Here is a 22,234-nt window from a genome sequence, read left to right as displayed (position 1 = left end):
AGAGGAAAAATCAACATAGTCCCTATCCCATAAAGCACAGTTGTCTCTTGATTCTGCCAAGTCCTAATGACGACTGCCCCTAATGTAAAACTCAAAAGAGAATACTACTAAAATTAATGTTTGCTTCTGCTGAACTACTGAGCTTCCTTGGTTATCTAGGACACTTACCAACTTCATATATATTTTTATTAGTCGTTGATGAGGTTGGCATTTCTGAATAGGGCGAATCCCTGTGAATGGGTGATTTCATTTCCACATAACTGCTCTCCGAGTGTTTACATGTCAAGATGGGTGGATCCTTAATGGTGGCGTATGGGTTTTCGCTGCTGTTCAGAGAGCAGGTGCTTGAACTACACACAGATTCTTTCATATACTCTGCAAAACAAGAACAGAGTAGATTTCTTAGAAAGGCCAGACAGATGTGAACGGCGACAACTGAACCTCTGCAGAGAGGGGGAAGAACTTTAATCGTTGAGGCATCTAGTACAAAAATCCAACACTTACACTTTGGGCACATCCAGAGCATGACATCTAGAAATCATCCCTTTATCCAAACTCATCCACAGTCCATCTCAACATTTAGTAGGAAAACCCCACTTGGTACCAAGGCCATTCCTGTAAAAGGGTCTAACCGCCCTTCATGACACTATTTGGCAACATCATTTAATTTCAGATGGCAACTTTCCCCAGCCCTCCATAACCCTCAAGGACCTACGTGCTAATGTCATCCCTTCTTTATATGCCCTGACCCAGGGAAGCATGCACAGGTTTGCTCTGAGCCAGCTTTGAAAGTAGTCATTTCTGTTGGTACTTGGTGTGCTAGACAAGCTACAGGGTTAGCGTCCCAAGCTGCAGTCAATAGCAAATGCCGTATGTTTGAAAATTAATTTTCCAGCAGCCCTAGAACTGCTTCACTCAAAGTGGTTTGTGGGTCTCTGTGAGATGTAATTTCAGGGGCTATCCAGCACTGGAAGGATTAGATTTCTTCTTCATGTTCCCTTCTGATGATAAAAATTCTGTAAGGGAGACCCCTGTTCTCAGAGAAATTCTTCAGGCTCTGCAGGGGGATGAAGCCCATCTTACGTCTCTTGGGGTTTTTTGATGCTGTAAACACTGATCGTTCCCTTCCCCCAATACGAAATAAAGACATCAGACTGTAAATTATAAGAGGAGAGAAAAGTTGGCATGAGACAAGGAAGCCGCCAAGAACTACCCAGTCCTGAAACTGGCCTGAGACTTTCAGCCTTCTACCACCAGTAGTGCCAGTCGTGCTATTTAAAAAGAATAAAAGAAGAAAGAATAAATAAGTCTTAACAGTGACTTTCAATAACGTGCCATTGCTGCTGTGTGCAGTCCTGCTGCTGGGCATTGCCATTAATTTAGAACTAGAGCGATGCAATGAAAGATGAGGCATTTTCTCGTGCTGGTTTACAGTACAAAGGCAGATCCTGGTATCTATGAAACACGCCCGGTGCAATGGTGGGACTTGCAAAATATCTGAATTCCCAGTTGCCCCCGCTGTCTAGTATGGGAGACAAAAAGAGAAATTCAGGTTAAGAAATAAACAGACAACAAAGACATCTCTTCCCCTTTACAAATATTTCTCTGCTGCTATTTGTTTCCACTACTATGAGATACTTTGTCACTTGATGATGACCCGTTCTGTTCATTCCCTCTGAAGCACCTGGCATTGGCCACTGTCAGAAGACAGGAGACTGGGCTGGATGGACCTTTGGTCTGACCCAGTATCGTATGTTCCCTTTAATCTGTTGTGTAATCATCTCCATATAAGCTTTGGGGTGCTGTACCAGGAGTTCGTGTGTATGTAGAGTCTAGTACAGCCCCCGCCTGTGGGATAATGATGTTTGGGATAATACATGAACCAAAAAGCGTTGTCTGATCCTGTGAGGTGCTGAAAGCTCCTGACTCCCACCAAAGGGGATGAGGGCACCCGGTATCTTGCAGGATCAGCCCCTCAGCTGAGGTCAGCAAGGAGCAAACTCAATCTCCTCTCTTCACAGACACAGTCTGGGTACCAATCCTTGTGGGAAAGTTTGCTCGCTGATTCAGCGGGGTGTGTGTGTGTGTGTGGGGCGGTGTGTGTGTGTGATGTCCCAGGGCCCTGCTACACCTCCCCACCCCTTCCTGACAGCATGATTCCATTAGGACAGGGGCCCAGATCCTCAAAGGTATTTAGGCACCTAACTTCCACTGAAATCAGTGCGAGTTCAGTTCCTAAATACCTTTGGGCACCTGAGCCAATGTGCCTTCCCCTCCACCCTGCCTGCCTGCTCCTCCCACACAGCTCTTTGGACCAGAGGTGTGCCCTCCCTTTGGAAAAGGCAACTCCACATAGAGGGATTTGGGGGAAGGGCGGGGCATTCAGGCTGTCTGTACTTTCCCATTTCTATTCTGATGCTTGGCTTCAACTCCAGAAGGAGATCTTAGATTGACAACAAAATCCTGGAATCCTCTCTAAGCAGCATCTGCTTGGGAAATATTTTGTCCTCCCCATTTCAATGAAGGTCTGTGACCGAGCAAAAACCACCCATCAAAAATTAACGGCATCCCTATACCAGCTACACTGAATCTCACAGGAGGAGTTGAGCAGAAGCCAATTAACTCATGCTAATGACCAGGAGACCCACAGTGCATTTCTAAACTTTGATCCTGCAAACCCTTATTCTTACAACCATCCCACTGGCGGTTATTAATTACTCGTGTGAGTAAGGATTTACAGCATCGATCTGTGTAGCAAGAAAGCTAACAGCAGGGCAAAAACAATTCCAGAATCCTGCATCACAAAACACACATTACTTCTTTTGAAAACCGCAGCTGATTTTTCAGTTATTTGCAATCCTTCACAGTGTCCAAGTAAACCTGCTAGAGTGCATTTTGCATAAGCACTGGAATCTTGGCAACAAGGGACTTTCATTGTAACACTCGGCTCTTAAACCTTTGGTGAGAAGTCAAGTGGGGCGAGACCAGCGGGGGAGTTTGGGAGAACGAGCAGGCTAGCAGATCAGCGAGGAGAGACGTGGAGAGCTGAGCTCCACAGACCAGACCCACAAGGCGTGTACGTAACGGATGAGAGCACTGCAGGAACCAGGGTACCAATGCAGTGCATACAACCATCAAATTAAGGCTCTCCTACCGTTACAAAACTACAGGTTTGGAAGGATATAAAACAAATCAATTCTGCTCTGTTACATCAATGTGTGGGGTTACCCCACTGACTACAAAAGTTACTCCAGATTTACACTGGTGTGAATGGGAACAGAATTTGGCCCTCTGACTTTAAGAGCCTGGTTCAGCATCCATTGAAACCAGCAGGAGATTTCCACTCCCTTCAATGGATCAGGCCCCAAAAGATCAAAGCCTCCCACGCTCCAGCGACTTTGTGTTTTGTCCCTTTCACACTGTATTTGAGTTCATAAAGATCTGTCGTGCATCCCTGCTTAACAAGCTGAGGGGCGATACACAAAGAATACAGGAATCGTGCAAAGAAGTGGAAAGCCCTAGAATGAAAGGACCTGTATGCATTGGGCCCAATGCTGCAGCCCTTACCAGGGCAAAACTCTCATTGACTTCAGTGGGAATTTTGTCTGAGTGAGGATTGAGGGGCCTGATCCTGTAAGATGCTGAGTGCTCCTGGCTCCCATTGGGTTCACCTCAGTGAGGGAGCGCTCAGCACTTTAGAGGGGCAGGCCCTGACTAGGACTGCAGTATCAGGAACATTGCTTTTAGTCCATTCTAGCAAAAGGAAGCCCCAGCTAGCGGTCAGCAAAAGACATCCTCCAGTGGCTAGTAAATATTCATAGCAAAGACTGTTCATGTGACAAATTACCCTTCACGAGGAACTGATGGACAGACCTTAATAAAAATGGGCTATAAATTCTATGGAAACAGAAACTGTTTAATCAAGTAAAGTGATTAAAGTAGCAAACCTACTTCCCTCGCCCCATTCATGGTGATGAATGGGTGTACCCAGGAGACGAAAGGCAGTAATCAATAGGGGCCCTGTAGCCTTAAGGACCAACAAGAACATCATAAAGGTCAAAGCAAGCTGAAAAGATAACCAGCAGATTTCAAACTGCCCAAGAGTCCACCGGCTAGAGCCGCCCGAAGGCCCAGCACAGACCCGATCTGCACAGGTTTGGGGATTAAACTCTTGAAAAGTAGATTCCAGCAGAACAATTTCATCTACAACTTTTAAAAACATTTATTTCTGTTCTGCCTGGAGCAAGTAAACAGCTGAACTAATCTGTGCTGTTTCTTATTTGAAAACGTGCCCATCGGATCTGACCCAGGCCATTCCCACCCTACAGTGAACGTGATTCAATCCGGCTCAGATATTTGTATCTCCCAAATGAGGGTTTACAAAGAACTGCTGCGAGAACCGTAACTAAAGTGCAAGCAGGGCCTCAAAGCCGGGTAAATCAGAAGTAACTAGTGAAATCAATGGATTTATGCCATAAAGTAGCTGAGAAGTGTCACACTGACCACATAGATTCATTTGCACCATTCTGTGGCCAAATGCCTTTAGCAGTGGGCATGGAGAAGCAGTATCTCAAAGGGAAGATCCCTGCTGACATTAATGGGAGTTATGTGCCTAAACAAAGAGACTCGACCCCTCGCTCTGAACAGGATGTAATTTATAGAGCACGGCACGTATCTGGAAACATGGTGCATTTGGGAGCCATTATCAGCTAGGTACAATATGCACTAGAGCACAGTGAGTTTAAACTCTAAGAGGACTGGAAGAGTCCGTGTTAGTTTGTTATTAAGATGATTTGGGAGAAAAAAAATGTCTAACACGAGGTGCTAAATTTTGTTACAAGACCCATTTTTAAATTAAGTTTAACTCAAACCAATTTACCAATTTACTTATAATTCGCGGAAAATTCGTTCTGTGCTCAAAGCATCAGTATGGGGGGCTTTTTGGGAGAGGGTGTTGCTAAGAGCTGGTAAAAATAAATTTCCTATCATACACAAAAAAATCAAGATTTAAAAAATAAAATCACCCAAGTTCCGAACAAAATGCCAAAATTTCAACTTTTTTTGTGAAATGAAATTCTGAAAAAAATGTTCATTTCAAATTAATCCGAATGTTTCTTTTTGATACATTTGGAATGTTTAATGTTTCATGATACATCGGAATGTTTCAACCCTTTTATTTAATTTTTATCTTTATACAATAAAGTAACTGTCAAAACTAAAATAATTTAGAAATGAAAAAATCAAAACTTTTCATTCCAAAAATGTTCAGTTTTTTTCCTAAATGAAATGTTGTCAAAATTGATACGACTGCATGAAAGATTTCAGTTTTGTTGACCCAATGGAAAACTGTTTTGACAAAAGAATTCTGACCGACCCTAGGTATGCTGTATTTTTTATACAAAGTGGCTGAATCCTTGAGTTAAGTGCAAAACTCAACCTTAACTACGGGATCACAACCAGCACGTCTATATTTTGCATTTATGTTCAATAAATATATTAAATGGGACACAAATAGAAATCAAAGGAATGTCTGCTCTTCATAGTTTAACCCCCTGAGCCCAAGTTCCCCAGACACTGTGAGGATCATGCCACAGAATGAGATTTCATTTTTTCTACTAACATCAGAATACGCTACTCCCTTCCACAGATCAGCCTTCATGCCCTTTTGCTATACACTTCCTGAGTATCCTAGGGCATAATAATGACAAGACTTAAAATGTATAATCATGAATATCAGAAACATTATTTATAAAAGCCATGACAATTTCCATCCACCCACACCCAAAATACACACCCATGCAATACACAGTTTGAGATGATTGCAGACTTTACTAAGTTATGTATCATTGGAAGCTGTTTTAAAGCAGACTCAGAGCAAAACAAGAAGAAAAGGGATGAGATGGGAGAAGGGGAATGCAGCGGTATTCACCATACACCTCGTGCTAGCTTCCTCCTTTTTATGGTTGCTACTGTCACCTGTTCTCTGCTGCTGAGCTGTATGCAACTCTCTGAACTCATCTGCCGAGAATGAAAAGTCATTTTAAAATGCAAAGCAGGTTTTCTCCAGAAACAATTGACATGGGCAAAGGCAGAGCTAAGCTAGGAGACAAGCATGGTCTCGTGGAGCGGGACTGCATTGGGAGTCCAGACACTTCTATTCCCAGCTCTACCACTGAGCTGTGTGTGACCTTGGGTAAGCCACTTCCTCTCTCTGCCCCTCTGTTTAAACAGTAAGCTCTTCAGGGCAAGGGGGATCTCTTCCTGTGTGTCTGTACTGTTGCCAGCACCATGGGGCCCTGACTGAGACTGGGGCCTCTAGGGGCTGCTGTCACACAAATAACAAAAAGAATGCGACATTCCTTATTGGGAAATAGAAGGGTCAATGGCCTGATTCTCCAAGCCCTGCTCAGGTTAGTCATCCCATTGCTGGGAGACTTGGGTGAGTAGGGTCTGCAGGATCAGGTGTCAGCATTTTGTATCAATGTTTCCTCTCTGTGTATGTGCAGCAGTAGGGGAGCCTGGCACAATCTGTCCCCATTGAGTGATCTGGATTTCTACCACCAACAGAGCTCAGGTGAACCCTCGCCAAAGCAACCATGACTTATACGCATGGTTAGGGGGATAAATGCCAAAGCTTTTCTCTGTGCAACTCCAATTGTCCTGGGACTGTCTTTTCTGAGTGACTCAGCCTGCAGACACGCTGCTGCTCTCAGGGGCAGAAGATGGGTTCGGAGAGTTATGTACAGATCAGTAGCCTGGGTGCTGTGAGTAGAACATGCCCCCGCACAGAACTGAACTCATCGGATGTTTCATATACTGCCTTCTATTAAAACAAGATACTTGCTGGATTAAGAGCAATAGCAGTGTACTGCCTACACTCCAGGAGTTCTTCCTCTCTTCCCCTCCCTTTTTTTGCACCCCCAAGGGCCCAGCACCCCAGACCGCAGTCTCAGTAGGATGCACACATTTCTGTCGTTTAAATGCCTGTTCGCTGCAGAAAACCAGTTACTCTGAATACCTGATGCATGAATCACATTAACCGTATACAAATTACTGAAAGTGTTCTGGGGAAAACCTCATGACCGGGTAGAGGTGTGTGACACCGCTCCCTATGTGCTGTACGGCACTGAGGCTAACCTACACAGAGTGACTGCACACAAACAATAAACCCGGACACGCTTACGCAACCCCACCTGCCCTGCTGGTGTCAATGGGCAGAACTCCGCTCACACCTACTGAGCTCTGCCCATTGAGTGCAGTTCTTTAGAAATCCCATCACAGCCCCTTTTGAAAATCCCACGAGGTGCCTCTCTGCATCTGCAGGCACCTAAATTCCTTTGAAAATCCAGCCCTGTCTCATTGCTTATTGCAGTCAGTGACACACCCCTTTAACTATCAGCTGTGTGTGTTTATAGTGCTCGAACAACGAATGAAGACCTTTACTTCCAAGAGAAGTAACGGAAGTCTCAGTGGCCTGGACCACTTGCAGGTGTGAATTTTGAACAGCAACAAGCAACGTGAACTGATCATGTGAAGAAAAAGGCTAAAATCCTAAATAAGTAATGAAATATGTAACAGTGGGGAAAACCTTCCATAGACCACTGGGGCTGTGCTTCTTTATCTTCACATATGTAGTCATAAATATGTCTCTCTCTATATATATATTTTGGCTAGGCTTGGAAGGATTTGATTTTTAATCGGTAAATGTCGATTTCACCATACACACACACAAACCGATGAAAAAATATTTTCATCAATGATCATGAAAATCGGAAGGTAGGCAAATAAGATGAATGCTGCTTGAGAATTTATTAGAGTTTGATTGAAGGATATTTACTTTGTATATTCTGACCTGTGATATTGACAATTTGTACCTTAAGGGTTCTAAAGCTTTAACTTTTTGAATATCAGTGTCTACTGTCACTGTATTGCCTAATCCCCCATAATTATGAAAAATTAAATCAATACCAGAAAAAAGCTTAAAAATAAACATCAATATTATCCGTTGAAATTATAAAACAATAAAATTTGAATTCTGCCAAGCCTAATTATTGAGACAAGATGGGTGAGGTAATAACTTTTATTGGACCAACTTCTGTTGGTGAAAGGGACAAGCTTTTGACCTTACACACAACTCTTCTTCAGTTTAATTATGAGGTGTGCAGGTGTGAATTCAGACTGTGTGTTTATATCATTATTTTCACTTTGTAAAAATAAATGGTGATTTATTTTAATCTACTTTTGTACTGATAGTTTCTTTGACGATACTGTGAGTAATTTATTGTACAGTAGATTTTCTTTCATTGGAAGATAAAGGGCTTTTACTGAACAGGGATATCAGTCAAGTCACTGGAAGCAATACCAGTCAATGGAATAAGGAAAAACATATGGAAAACTAACATTTTTTCCTCTTAATATTTTGACAGATCATGTATAGTGAGTTTCCTTGAAGCTGTACTAACTATTCTCACTTAAGGCAATGGGACAAATCAATCTTTTCTTACATATTATATTATTTTTATGAACAAAAAATATTTTCATTCTCTAGGCCTGGCTGAGGGCTAGTAATACACCTCTCAGGGCTGGTCATTGCCATATATATGTTTCAGACTCATGGGCCATCTTCCATCAATTTAATCAAAAAGGGCCAGATCCTGCAACCCTTACTCACATAGGCAGTCCCATTTGGTTTCATGTCAGGACAGCTTGCACAAGTAAGGTTGCAAAGTATCTTATTGAAGGAGACTGTCAAATATTTAGTTCCCCAAATCAATACACAGGGCCAAATTCTCAGATGGTGCAAACTGAGGTGGCTCCATTGAAGTCTACACCAGCTGAGATTTTGGCCTCATAAACCTGCATATTCTAGAGGGATACTGAGTCCTCCTCGTTTCACCTTCTGGACCAACCCTGCAGTCCTCACTGGCCCAAAGGTTCATGGAAGTCAATGGGAGTCTTGCCTGAGGAAGGGTTTTGTGGGCTTAGGGCTCACTATGTGTGTGGTTCTCGCCTTCAAAACCGGAATAACCCAAGTCAATTAGCAATAAAGCAGCCCCTGGGTTTCTGACACATAAAGAAAGCTGGGCTCGGGTCTGAGCAGTGTTCAGGCAAGTCCTGCGTGCTCCACCGGTGCGAGCTGCACTCAGCTCAGTGTTTGTTCAATTATTTAATGCTGCAGTGATTGATTAAAATGCCTGTTGTGTACATTCTCTTTGGGTAGTGCACAGGCAGAAGGCAATTTGTTTTTATAATAGTGTTGTGCACACTGAAAGGTCCCCTAAAGAGCTTTACCATGCAATATGTTTAGTGACTTAGCAGGCATACACAGCAGCCGTTACATATTCAGCCATTGTTCCCCAAAGCCTTGGTAGGAATGCAGGCTTAGGGTCTTCAACTGGGCTAGGGACCTTTAACTTCCACCTAGCTAGACACATCTTGGTTTACCAACTCATCCAAATGACAATGGCAGTGCAGCACCCCTCCAAGTATTGCACTAGGTATTAAGCCTATGACCTCGTGAAGACTTGCATCCATAACTTAAGGGTCATACACCTCTGGCTCAGAGTCAGGAGGGCCACCCGCTGAGCCATGCAGGCGTATTTTGTACCTCATCATTCTGTTGCTTTCTTTTCATAGGCAACCATTTTTCAGGTGTTCAGGATTCCTATCTCACCTCTTCTACCACACCCCTCCTGTCAACCTCCTTGCTAGGGTTACTGCAGGCATTCAATACTATACCTTTGAAGTTTTTTTCCATTATGTATGTGTTCTGACGTCTATCCATCCCACAAGCACCTGCATAAAAATGATATATAATGGAAAACAAATGAATATTTATGTAAATTGGAGTGCTTTGACTAATGCGTAGCACATATTCTTTCCCCTCTGTTCATTAAGGATCCTATTCGGGGACACGCTTAGGCATGGGCTTAGCTTTAAACATGTGCTTGAGCCCCATTTTGACTTCAACAGGACTTAAGCACATGCTTAAAGTTAAGTTCCTACTTAAGAGTTTCTCTGAATAGGAGTGCTTTCCTGAATCAGGACACCACTTCTCACCAAGAACAAACTACCCTTCAGGAGAACAGAAAAAAAAAATCTGCTGATAAGTTCACTCCTGAAGCAATTAGTTTAGAGATGTATGCAAAAAACAAACAAAAAACCACCCGAACAAACCAATGTAACCCTAGACGTTTCAGATTATGGACCAGGTTATATTGCAAGACAGTTAATTTTAGGGGATATTTCATCTGTGGATTTGAAAGTTATTTGTTCACTAGCTTTGGTTCAGAGATGTTGACTTCATTTATCTGCACATGATTTAATAAACAGACAAGACAATTATCCTGAAGTGGTTGCACAGCTGGCTCAAAGTGTAGCAATTTACAGCAGGCTGCCAATTTCAAAGAAATCGACTTATGAAATTCCATAGGAACATGCCACTCAAGTTACTTGCGGGGGAGGGGATCCTATTTGAGTTTACTAGCTGGTGTTGCTTAAAATCACCCCAGGTAACAACCAGGTTTAAGAGAACACCAACTCTAGCTCCTACATTCTTCTTAACTCCATCGTCTGGCATTTCTTACAGTCTAGCAGAGCCAATGCAAACTCAGTTACAGAAATAGCACCATATAACTTCTAACATTCACAAGCTCTGTTATTCGAGACGCCCTGTGAATAAGATGTTCAAGGATTCTCCATGGTTAGGAGAATCCTTGAACATCTTATTCACAGGGCTTCTCGAATAACAGAGCTTCCTTGGTCTCTGCAGAGAACAAGAATAATCTCTCACCCCACCCCCCACAGCAGCAACCTGCAGTATCCACACGGCTCCTTCTTCATGCCAGAGGCGGTGGCTGCAGCCTTGTTTTTCACTGAATAAGTCACCATTGCCCTCAGGCTACCAAGAGTCCAAAGTTACAAACCATCGGCCCTGATTCACAACTGCTCCATCCCTGAGCAGAGCACAGGAAAGGGGGCTGGAGGAGCAGGGCAGAGGTGGCTCTGCACCACCTTCGTGCTCCCTGTATTCTGGGGCTGGTCGAGCCCCTGGCAACAGTAAAGCAACCTTGCACTTTGCTTCCCATAGCCCTCTATGAACCACCTTCCTGTCCCAGCCTGCCTCCTCCTTGCCCTCCGTCCTCTCCCAGCATATCCTCCAGGAGCTGGGAGCAGCGGGAAAGGGCTACGCTGGCAGTTCGAGGCCAGTAGGGGGAGCCCTCTTCCATAGGGGGATTCCCAGGGGGTTATTTCTGCCCTCTTGAAGACCCTTTTATTTCGCCAGAGTTGCAGAAAGGGGCTCTACGTGCAATGGAGAACTGGTTCCAGTGCAGCTGAAGTGGAAAGTAACCGTGTAAAAATGGCACTTTCTCACTCAGTCCAGCGTCTCCTGGTGCGTACCAGAGTCTCATCTGCTTACGTGCATGGAGCTATAAGTGGGCACATGTCCCCTGGGGTTGGTGGTGCTCCAGGAGGCTTCACCTTTGAAGTGGAGTGTGCACCAGCTCCTCAGCATCCCCAAATGTGGGGCACTACTTTAAGGGGACATTGAGCCCTTAATAATGTCCAGAATAACTGTCGAAAGAGTCAACATTCACAGCATCAGCACAAGGAGCAGAGCTACCTGGCCAGCGTCCTTGCAGAAGTGGGGATGGAGAATGAATGGGGGGCAGTGTACTGTTCAGGGTTGGGCAAGGAGATGGAGCCCGATTACAATCAAATAGTAATTGGGATGGAGCTAAGCAGTTCAGCCTGTATGGAATAGAGATAGCGGCAGACACCTCGCTTGAGGGTTAGTGAGGTGGAGTGGGTTATCCCAGTATAAAGGAGGCAGCAGCAGAGACGAAGGGGAGTCCCAGCTTACAATGAGCAATGGGTGGGGACCATAGGAAGGGACACGGCTTATGTAATGCAACAGTATCCCGTGAAGAGTCCCTGACCTACAAAAGCAGTAGCAGAGCAGAGAGAGGAACCACCTTGCTTGGTGGCCCAAAATCCTCAGAACATGACCTAGTCCCTGCAAACGGCTTGAAAATATTGACTAACGTCATCATATTTAGAGACAAAACAAGAATGGAAGAAAATTGGAGCGATGCTGCAGGGCGGTATCCCAGTAGATGTTAGGGATTAATGAGCAGATAAAGATGTCTGTAGAGAGGAACGGCATGATTTAGTGACTTATCAGGTCAAGTTTTACCCCAAGAAACAAGAAGTCATCTTCACTGAAACATGAAGTCAGTCTATGTACGGTACTGTTATATCTATGCTGGGTGCCCTCATGAGATGTATACAGAAATCTCTCCATTACACCTATGAAGATCTAAAGCAACATCCTGATGAAGAGTTCTGAATAAATGATCGGTGACTGTTGTCTAGATCCACTAACATGCTCCTGCAATTTGGTAGTTCAGAAACTAAGCATACTGATGATTAGCTAAGAACATAAGAGCGGCCATACTGAGTCAGACCAATGGGCCACCTAGTCCAGTATCCTGTCTTCCAACAGTGGCCAGTGCCAGAGGCTTCAGATGGAATGAACTGAACAGGGCAATTTATCAAGTGATCCGTCCCTTGTCATCCACTCGCAACTTCTGGCAATTAGAGGTTTAGGGACATCCAGAGCATGAAGTTGCATCCCTGACCATTTTAGCTAACAGCCATAAATGGAATTATTCTCCATGAACATATCTCATTTTTTTTGAACCCTGCTTTACTTTTGGCCATCACAACATCCCCCGGCAATGAGTTCCACAGGCTGACTGTGCGTTGTGTGAAGTACTTACTTATGTTTGTTTTAATCCTGCCTCCTATTAATTTCATCAGATGACCCCTGGTTCTTGTGTTATGTGAAGGAGTAAATAACATTTCCTTATTTACTTTCTCCACACCAGTCATGATTTAATAGATCTCCATCATATCCCCCCTTAGTTGTCTTTTTTCCAAGCTGAACAGTCCCAGTCTTTAATCTCTCCTTGTATGGAAGATATTCCATATACCTAATAATTTTTGTTGCCCTTCTCTGTACTTTTCCAATTCTCATATACCATTTTTTGAGATGGGGAGACCAGACCCGCACACAGTATTCAAGGTGTGGGCGTACTATGGATTTACAAAGTGGCATTATGATATTTTCTGTCTTCTTATCTCTCTCTTTCCTAATGGTCCCCAACATTCTGTTTGCTTTTTTGACGGCTGCTGCACACTGAGCAGATGTTTTCAGAGAACTCTCCACAATGACTCCAAGATCTTTTCCGAGTGGTAACAGCTAATTTAGACCCCACCATTCTGTATGTAGGGTTGGGATCATGTTTTCCAATGTTCATTACTTTGCATATATCAACACTGAATTTCATCTGCCACTTTTTTGTCCAGTCACCCAGTTTTGTGAAATCCCTCAGTAACTTTTCATGAGGGCCAGATTCTTGATCTCAATTCCATTGGTGTAACTTCAGTGGAGCTTGTACCATTGACATTGGCAATACATGTACTCCTGATTCACTCCAACTGAGAGCGGAATTTAGTGTGTGAACTGCTTGGAGCAGGGACCTCAGCTTTTGTTTGTCTGTCAACCACCATGCACGCTTATGGTAGTACAGGAATAATAATGAGATCTGCCTTTTCCAATTACTTTCCAGGTAGGTCAATATTTTGCTGCATAACCTTGAATCTATCCTTTATATTTAAGATTTGTCTATTTCTCATTAAAAGGAGAGAAGAGGCTGAACCAAAGCTCATGATCCAGATGCCCCAAACGTTCCCACCCAAATCCAGCTTGGGCCCGTCTCTAACAGTCGCCTCACCTGTTGGTTTTAACCATTTGTTAGACCAAGCTTTTCTGAATACACAGGACTCAGTCTTGCAAACTCTTACCCATGGAAATAGGCCTTACCAAGATGAGTGGGCCATACCTGCGCAAGTCCCACTGAACTCCATGGGGCTACTCCTGTAAGGACTACTTGCTTGAATGAGGGTTTGCAGAATTGTGCCTGTAAAGCCCAATTTGTAAACAGAAAGAACCTCTGGAGATTCTCCTTGATTACCGAGTTTTCTGTGAGTGTGTATTTGTGTACCGTTAGGCAATGGGCAGTTGAAATGGAAAGGCCAGGATTTAGCAGGCTGGGTTAGCATAATGCAGCTGCACTAAAGGTAAGAATGCAGCATGGGCATGAGGAAAGCTGCTGTCTGCCTAGTGAAGCACTAACCCTAGGACTGCAAAAGTTTAAGTTAGGTCTCTTTTACCTATTGCAATGTCAATCATTTCCTTATCCTCCAGTGGAATCAAACGTGATCTTTCAAAGAACCCCACAGTGTAATTTTCATGACTTTTCCCCTCTTTTCTATTGCCTAATAAGCTAAACGCAAAACCAAAACAGGCCGGAGAAGTGGAACAGAGAGGACATGGAGCCCAGAACAGAACATATCATATGTTCACTAAATGTTGCATAAAAGTGTCAGAAAACTAGGACAACTAACGTTTTAAAGACATACTGGTAGGTGCCCTGTGGTAAGGCAGCTGCCAAAGACAATATAATTGCTAGTTTTATTATTGAACAGGAAACCAGACAGACCAAAATAATGATCAAGTCACCTTCCACTGAGCCAGAGAGCAGTGGTTGACTGATCCCCATGTATATGTATACATATACATATGTGTATTCCATATATGTATGTTCCATACATATTGTATATTTCATAAAAGTTTCTTTTGTTGTAGTTATCTGGACTCAAGATTTGAAAGAGATGAACGGAAAATTAACAGGAGTAACATCAATACAATTCAACCTAATTTCCAAAACCGTATAAGCAAGTTAACACACCCACCCACCCACACACACACTTTGTCTCTGCTACATCATGCTTTCATAACCCTCTTTTGATACTGGTGTTTACAACACTCCTCAAAATTCTCCTGCAGGGCCTCCAGAGCTGCTGAGAGATGTGTGCTCTATTATTTTGTTAACTGGAATGTGAAAATACATAAATATTCCAGTTCTGGAGATCCTGAATTTAGGGAAATTTTAGGTCTGGGTCTAAATCCGATATGCTACTAGCCTCTTCTATTACAGACTACACCAAAATCCTGGATTGAAGCATTCTCCCATACATCCTGACCTTTGAAACAATTTTGAACCAAATTTGGATCCAAACATTGTGGATCTCAAACAATTGAAGCATATCTGTATTTGTAATGGCTGTTTAGTTGTTGCAAACATACCCCAAACGAGGTGCTCAGACACTGCATTTGTGGACAGTCTTATAAAAAGCCCCATGGCAGACAGCATCAGCCATTTTTGTTTACAGCATGTTGCTTCTAAGACTGGAATTAACTGGCAAAATAATGTGTTTTTTTTGTAAACTTATTGAGTGGTTTGAAACTTTGGACCTATTTAGCATGGGCTCCGGAGGCTAAAATCTGTACACTTACTGGTACTTTTTTCTCCCTGCACACACGTACTAGCTTGTTATTTTAGGGCAGTGGTTCTCAAACTGGGGCCGCCGCTAGTGTAGGGAAAGCCCCTGGCGGGCCGGGCCGGTTTGTTTACCTGCCGGGTGTGCAGGTTTGGCCGATCGCGGCTCCCACTGGCCGCGGTTCGCTGCTCCAGGCCAATGGGGGCTGCGGGAAGTGGCAGCCAGCAAATCCCTTGTCCCGTGCCGCTTTCCGCAACCCCCATTGGCTTGGAGCAGCGAACCGCGGCCAGTGGGAGCCGCGATCGGCCGGACCTGCGGACCCGGCAGATAAACAAACCGGCCCGGCCCGCCAGGGGCTCTCCCTACACAAGCGGCGGCCTCAGTTTGAGAACCACTGTTTTAGCGTGTCACCCACACCAGAATAACATGACCCAGAATATTCTAAAGCCAGACAAACAGGCAATACATTCAATATTCCTGTAATGGGAGGCAGGGAAGAGAAAAAACAAAGACAAGCCACTCCCTGAAGCTGACAGGACTAGGTTTCATGCAGATAATGCAGCCAAGTAATATACCCCGAATCAAAGTCTACGGCTCAAACACTGATCTCTCTGCAGCGCATCCATGACAATAAGTTCTGTACTGGGGTTTATCTGTCAGAAGCGTGCTTGTCGCCATCAAGGTTCCTCCAATCCCCTTAAACAGATATAATTATCTCTGTAAAGTATTTGCGACTCAGAATTTGAGGTTTTCACAGTTCAATGTGAATTTGAGAAGATAGGCTGATTCTGAGCCTTTTATTGCTCAAAAGCAGCGGCATTTTCAAATGAGAATCTGCTAATTTTTCATGCAAAAATGGCCTTGTTTTGGAGCAAAAACCTCAACATTTTGAAAGTGAGGCTGGGTGATCATCAATTTCCATGCTGAAACTCAGAGAAAATGCACATTTTTTTATGCTTCCATGTGAAACTGAACATTTTCTGGAAAATTTGGTCTAAAACAAGACATCTGGGCAACAAAGTGCAATGAGATCTCTTACTAATCTGCTCATCATTATTGAATGTCACTCTTTTCATATCCAAAGGCACCTAGAAATGCTTTTGCTAGTAAAAAAAACCCACGCAGGTGTACAAACCAAGTCTGGTACACAGGAGGTGCAAGAGGCCACAAGCAAATGAAAACAGTGTTTGCAAGTAAAGGAGTGATAAAGTGGTAGAGGAAAAACTAAGATGAAGACAAACTTCATTTGTGCAGAATTCATATGCCTTCCCCTCAATCTCTATATACGATAGGCAAACACACATCAGGATAGCCAGCAGCTCTATGAATTACCATGCAGATGAGCACATCAATGGCTGGTGAGACAGAAAGCTTTGCATTGAAATCCTACAGGTTTGTGATTTTCCTGAAGCAGGAATTGAAAATGACACTTGGTCTATGGGTGTAGGCACTGCTATCCTCAGTGCCAATAAAGCACTGTTTAACCAAGGGAATAGTGACAGATGTAAGGCCCAATGGTATTTCACATTCATTCCTCTGCCTAGAGTGTTGTGAGATCTCACATAATTCTGCTTACCACTAGCCTTTCTGCACACTTTATTTCCAGCAAGATTTCAGCAGCCAATACCAGAAGTAAGAGGCAAATGCTTTCTGCCATTGACGACCTACATTTCAGGTGTTCAGACAGGATAGTTTTTCAGCAGCATATAAAATATGGCATTTTACCTACTTGGAGATGCCAGCTGCTCAAACCATGTCAGAACTCATGCTGGGGAATGGAAAGGAACATTGGGCCTGACGCACTGTTACAGTTGGGTTGCTTTCTACCACACTGGTGGTGCCAAGCAGAACTAAAGCTGGCCACTGGAGGATTAACTGGGATGTAGTAGCTCCTACCTCACCCCTCCTTTCTAGCTACAGGCTTCAAAGGGAATTTTACTGAGTAAGGCTTGTAGGGTTCCCAACTTATTTAATAATTTATAGCACTTAAGCAGGAAAGAGGGACAGAAATCTTAACTTGAATATGTTTCACTGTTCTAAGTGAGTTCCGAAAAGACATCCCATGCATGGAATAGATCAGGGGTCGGCAACCTTTCAGAAGTGACGTGCCGCGTCTTCATTTATTCACTCTAATTTAAGGTTTCGCATGCCAGTAATTTTAACGTTTTTAGAAGGTCTCTTTCTATAAGTCTATAATATATAACTAAACTGTTGTTATATGTAAAGTAAATAAGGTTTTAAAAATGTTTAAGAAGCTTCATTTAAAATTAAATTAAAATGCAGAGCCCCCTGGACCGGTGGCCAGGACCCTGGCAGTGGGAGTGCCACTGAAAATCAGCTCGGGTGCCGCCTTCGGCACGCGTGCCATAGGTTGCCTACCCCTGGAATAGATCAATGTGGTTCAACAGACCAAACCAGAAAGCCAGACCGTCCGCTCAATTTCCACAAGGTGTGGTTTGTGGTAAAGAAAACTACTGTCAAGTCTAGATCTTTCATTGCTAGTAATTCTTTTAGTGAAATAAAGACAATGCCAATATTATTTTATTGTTAGTGCCTTTATGGATGACTGAACTGGCCTTGGAATTGCTCTAAATTCTACTTAAACAATTAAATTGTTTAAAATTACTGACCTAGTTCATTCAGATAGCTGTACGGTCTCCGGTCTGCAGTTTCTCTGTCAAGGACTTTGTTACTGAGCTGTTCAAAAAGCATGACAATGAGTTAACACTGAAACAAACAACCCCACCACTCAAGACCTTGACCCAACTATACCATAAACCAAAATGGTAGGTGAACATTACTTCTGCCTCACCAACTCAGTTCTTCATATATATATATATAATTTGAAAGTTTTTAGCTACCATACGGGAAAAATCACAAAGGAAGGACACTTCACTAAGCAATGTACACAAGCATGCTGGAAAAATGCATGACTTCCTAGGGCAACCATTAATTATAAATCAAATGTTTGTGCAAATGGAGAGACATACTGGCAGCTTCAAAGCAAATGATGAAGATGAATATAGCAAAAAAACCTACATAAGCATGCAGGCATGAGCTGTTTGGAATAAGGGGGATTTAATTATGCATCGATATATTTAGTGAACAGATATAAAAGATACAAGATTTCTCACAATTCAAGGAAAATAACATCAAGAAGAACCAGGCATGAAGCCACAGGCAGATCTGCCAACACAATCAGAAGAGAGTCCAGGGCTTCCATCCATACACCACTGCTGGAAAGTTTTACCTTAGAGACTGGCATCTGGGTCATGCCATGTGCCAAGGCTGCACTAGCAGCTGGCTTCTGTGCTAGAGCAGATAGAGAAAGTCGAAAAGGAAAACAGCCCAGGTTGCCAGCAACAGAAAACAGCAGCGGCCGGTGAAGGCACGTTACCATATGCTCTTGAGTTTGCTGCCATTTCTAGAATGTATGTCAAGAGAAGCTTAAACTGAGCCAGGCTAGCATTTAGCCACAAGCCTGGTCTAGGGGGCACTGCAGAGACATCATGGCCCAGAAGCAGCACTGGAGAAATCGGCATCTATCTGAGGCATGATCTCCCTAGTACTGTTCTAGGGTGGGCACTTTGCAGCAACCACTGAGTTGATGCACAATGCTCCCCTTGTATGTTGACCTATGCAGAAGGATTAGGACTCCATCCCCACACTGGAAGGAGCAGAAGGGAAGAGTCCTTATGCACTCTGGTGGTTGTGCAGGGCTCACTCACGTTCTGGGTCTCTGTATGCAGAGACGTTAGCACTATTGAATTTATGGACCTTACATTCAGAGCCAAGGTGCCTATGGATAAACAGGAAGGGCCTGTGATTTGCTGTAGCTGGTTGGGAATTTTCCAATGAAATGTTTTGTCAGAAAATGACGATACATTGAAAACAAAACTGTTTGCAGGAAAAGGGCCATTTGGACATCTCTCCTGATTCAAAACATTTCTGGAAAGAAAAAAAAAAGTTTTGAAATCTGTCAGCCATTCCATTTCAACCTTTTTAAATGAAAATTTTGGGGTGTTTCAAATTTTCAATTAATTTATACAAAAAAAAGCAAAGGTCAAACTCAAAACAAAACCTTTCAAGTCACATGATTTGAAATTTCTCTTGGATTATTGTTCACAACATTTTCAAGATTCTGATAGATCTGGGGCCAGGAAATTTTTTTGAAATCTTGAAGACACTGCTGGGATGGGAAAACTGTTTCCTGCCCAGCCCTAGCAGTTATCTGGTTACTGTGGACACCATTTTACAAAACACATTTATTTCCCATGCTCCGGTGTTTGACTTTAGCCCAGTGTTTCTGGCATTCCCTATAGTTAGAATGGAAATGCCATGGTACATTTCCAACTGCACACAGTGAATCTGATATACAAGCATCCATTTTTATTTCAAACTCAGAACAAAAGCTACCTCAGACTAAATTCTCCTATACGATATCTATTGCCGTGTATTGAACCATATGTAGTGTGCTTAAGGCTAACAGCTTACTCACGAAATGCATATGAAGTGGCACTTCAATGGAACAATCTGAAATTCGCTATTCCTAGTGTAGAACAAAACTTCACATGGTACTGGGTGAGTGCTCCTAGTGCCATAGTGAGACTGGAACTGTGCAAAGCTCATTCACGCTGAGTGTGATTCTCATGTGTTCGTACCACCAGAATTTCCCTTTGTTCTGGGTTTGAATGGATCCAAACCTCCGTGTGAATTCCAACTGAAACCGCCAAGTTTCACCTGGCCTCAGCGCAAAGATGTCCAAAGTCACAGTTCTAATGTGAAAGCATGAATTGGATTTGCCTGAAGGGCTCAGGGAACTTTCCTAAATCACGGCTGAGTTTGGAGTTAGTAACCGCACATGGAATCGGACAAGATCCTTAGGGGCTGGGGGCTTGTTATTAGTATTGCACACAGCTCTGTACTGACGCTTTCTTTTAGGGAGTGCAAGGGATGCATTTGTATTTTTACTGGTGAGACTTAGTTTTGTGCAATTAAATCTGTATGGATATGGTAGGGGCTGTGGGCACGGTAGGTTTAAAAAAAAAAAAGACAGGTACATGGGAATCACAAACCTTGGAGCCATTTGAAGCTAGTGCAGCTCGTGGTAGAGGACGAGGCCGATGCACACTGCTCCAGTGGGAGCTCCAGAAAGCCATATGCCCGCAGCATGCACCATGCTCCCCAGAGCTCAGGGGAGGCCTGGCCACTCTGCCAACTTTTGGAAGTCTGCTGCCAGGCACTCCCTTCTGCGTGGGGCAGCTCAGCTAGCTGCTGTAGAGGTGGGGAGCAGGGCAATTGGCTCATCCCATTTAGGTGCCTAGCCCTGTAGGGTCTTTGTGCTTGGGTGGGTCCAAGTCCTGCAGCCAACGCACAGGGGCACAAGCTGGGGGGACTCCTTACGCCATCTCCCTTTCCTCCTGCACCAGGGCAGGGTTGGACACTTTTGCTCTTCCGTTTTCCTGGAGTTTAGTTTAAGGGAAGACTTGTAATAACCATGGGCCAAATCATGCAGTTCTTACTCCCCCACACTCACTTCTAATTGTTTGGAGGAGTCCCAGGTGTTTTATATATTGAGTACCAATGTGCATTAGTACACACACGGAGAACCCATAGAATCATAGAAGTTCAGGACTGGAAGGGACCTCAATAGGTCATCTAGTCCAGTCCCCTGCACTCAGTGCAGGACTAAGTAATAACTAGACCATCCCTGACAGGTGTTTGTCTAACCTGTTCTTAAAAACCTTCAGCAACGGAGATTCCATAACCTCCCTAGGCAATCTGTTCCCGTGGTAAACTACCCAGACAGTGCTAAACTACCCAGACCTAATGTCCAACCTCAATCTCCCTTGCTGCAATTTAAGCCCATTGCTTCTTGTCCTATCCTCAGAGGTTAAGGAGAACAATTTTTCATCCTCCTCCTGTAACAACCTTTTATGTACTTGAAAACTGTTAGCATATCCCTCCTCAGTCTTTTCTTCTCCAGACTAAACAAACCCCATTTTTTTGATCTTTCCTCATAGGTCGTTTTCTCTAGACCTTTTTTTGTTGCTCTTCTCTGGACTTTCTCCAATTTATCCAGATCTTTCCTGACAGGTGGTGCCCAGAACTGGACATAATACTCCAGTTGAGGCCTTATCAACAGGGAGTAGATTGGAAGAATTATTTCTTGTATCTTGCTTACAACACTCCTGCTAATACATCCCATAATGATGTTTGCTTCTTTTGCAATAATGTTACACTGTTGACTCATATTTAGCTCATGATCCACTATAACCCCAGATTCATTTTCACAGTACTCCTTCCTAGGCAGTCATTTCCCATTTTGTATGTGTGCACTCAACGTACAAAATACAAGAAACGATATCTACATGTACACATGTAAACCTAGAGTACTGTGGTTCTCTAATTGCTTTCTGAAACAGTTTAGCTGAAAATAAACATGAAGATATGTTACACTGAGTCCCCATATCTGGAGTTATAAAGCGGGATATTGTGTACACAAATGGATACTTGGGCCAACAAATGCTGGTTTGCACATCAGAATAAGGGTTCAGGCCATAACAGGTGTGATTGCACCCATTAAACACACACACAATTTGGACTAATGCTAGAACACTAGATTTGAAGGAAAAGAATATCCAAGTCGAATTTTTTCCTAATCTCTGTGAAAGATATACTTCAGTTCTACCACGACTATTAATCCAGGGTAGCCCTATGACCTGTGCTAGGCACAAGGTCAGACTAGAGGATCACAATGATCTCTTCTGGCCTTAAAGCCTAAGACTATTAATCTAACATTAGATAGAACAGACAAAACAACAGT

At 43.4% G+C, this 22,234-nt stretch overlaps 1 protein-coding gene across 4 annotated transcripts in view; it reads right to left on the bottom strand.

The window, feature by feature from the left end:
- MEGF11 (multiple EGF like domains 11) overlaps positions 1-22,234 on the bottom strand; it is a 358,447-nt gene that overhangs the window by 3,179 nt on the left and 333,034 nt on the right. The window contains exons 23-25 of one of the 4 annotated variants that reach the window (XM_042856570.2): positions 18,039-18,105; positions 9,739-9,795; positions 169-375 (exon numbers count right to left, since the gene is read on the bottom strand). In XM_042856570.2, the coding sequence (XP_042712504.2) occupies positions 169-375; positions 9,739-9,795; positions 18,039-18,105 (331 nt within the window). Of the gene's footprint in view, positions 1-168; positions 376-1,265; positions 1,523-9,738; positions 9,796-18,038; positions 18,106-22,234 lie in introns of those variants that run through there. The other 3 variants (XM_065559190.1, XM_042856571.2, XM_065559191.1) reach the window with 3 other exon arrangements.

Source organism: Chrysemys picta, chromosome 10 (assembly GCF_011386835.1).
Source record: "Chrysemys picta bellii isolate R12L10 chromosome 10, ASM1138683v2, whole genome shotgun sequence".
In the NCBI taxonomy this organism is placed as follows: Eukaryota; Metazoa; Chordata; order Testudines; family Emydidae; genus Chrysemys; species Chrysemys picta.
Note: the sequence above shows the minus strand (reverse complement) of the source record. Positions and strands in the feature narration are given on the sequence as shown.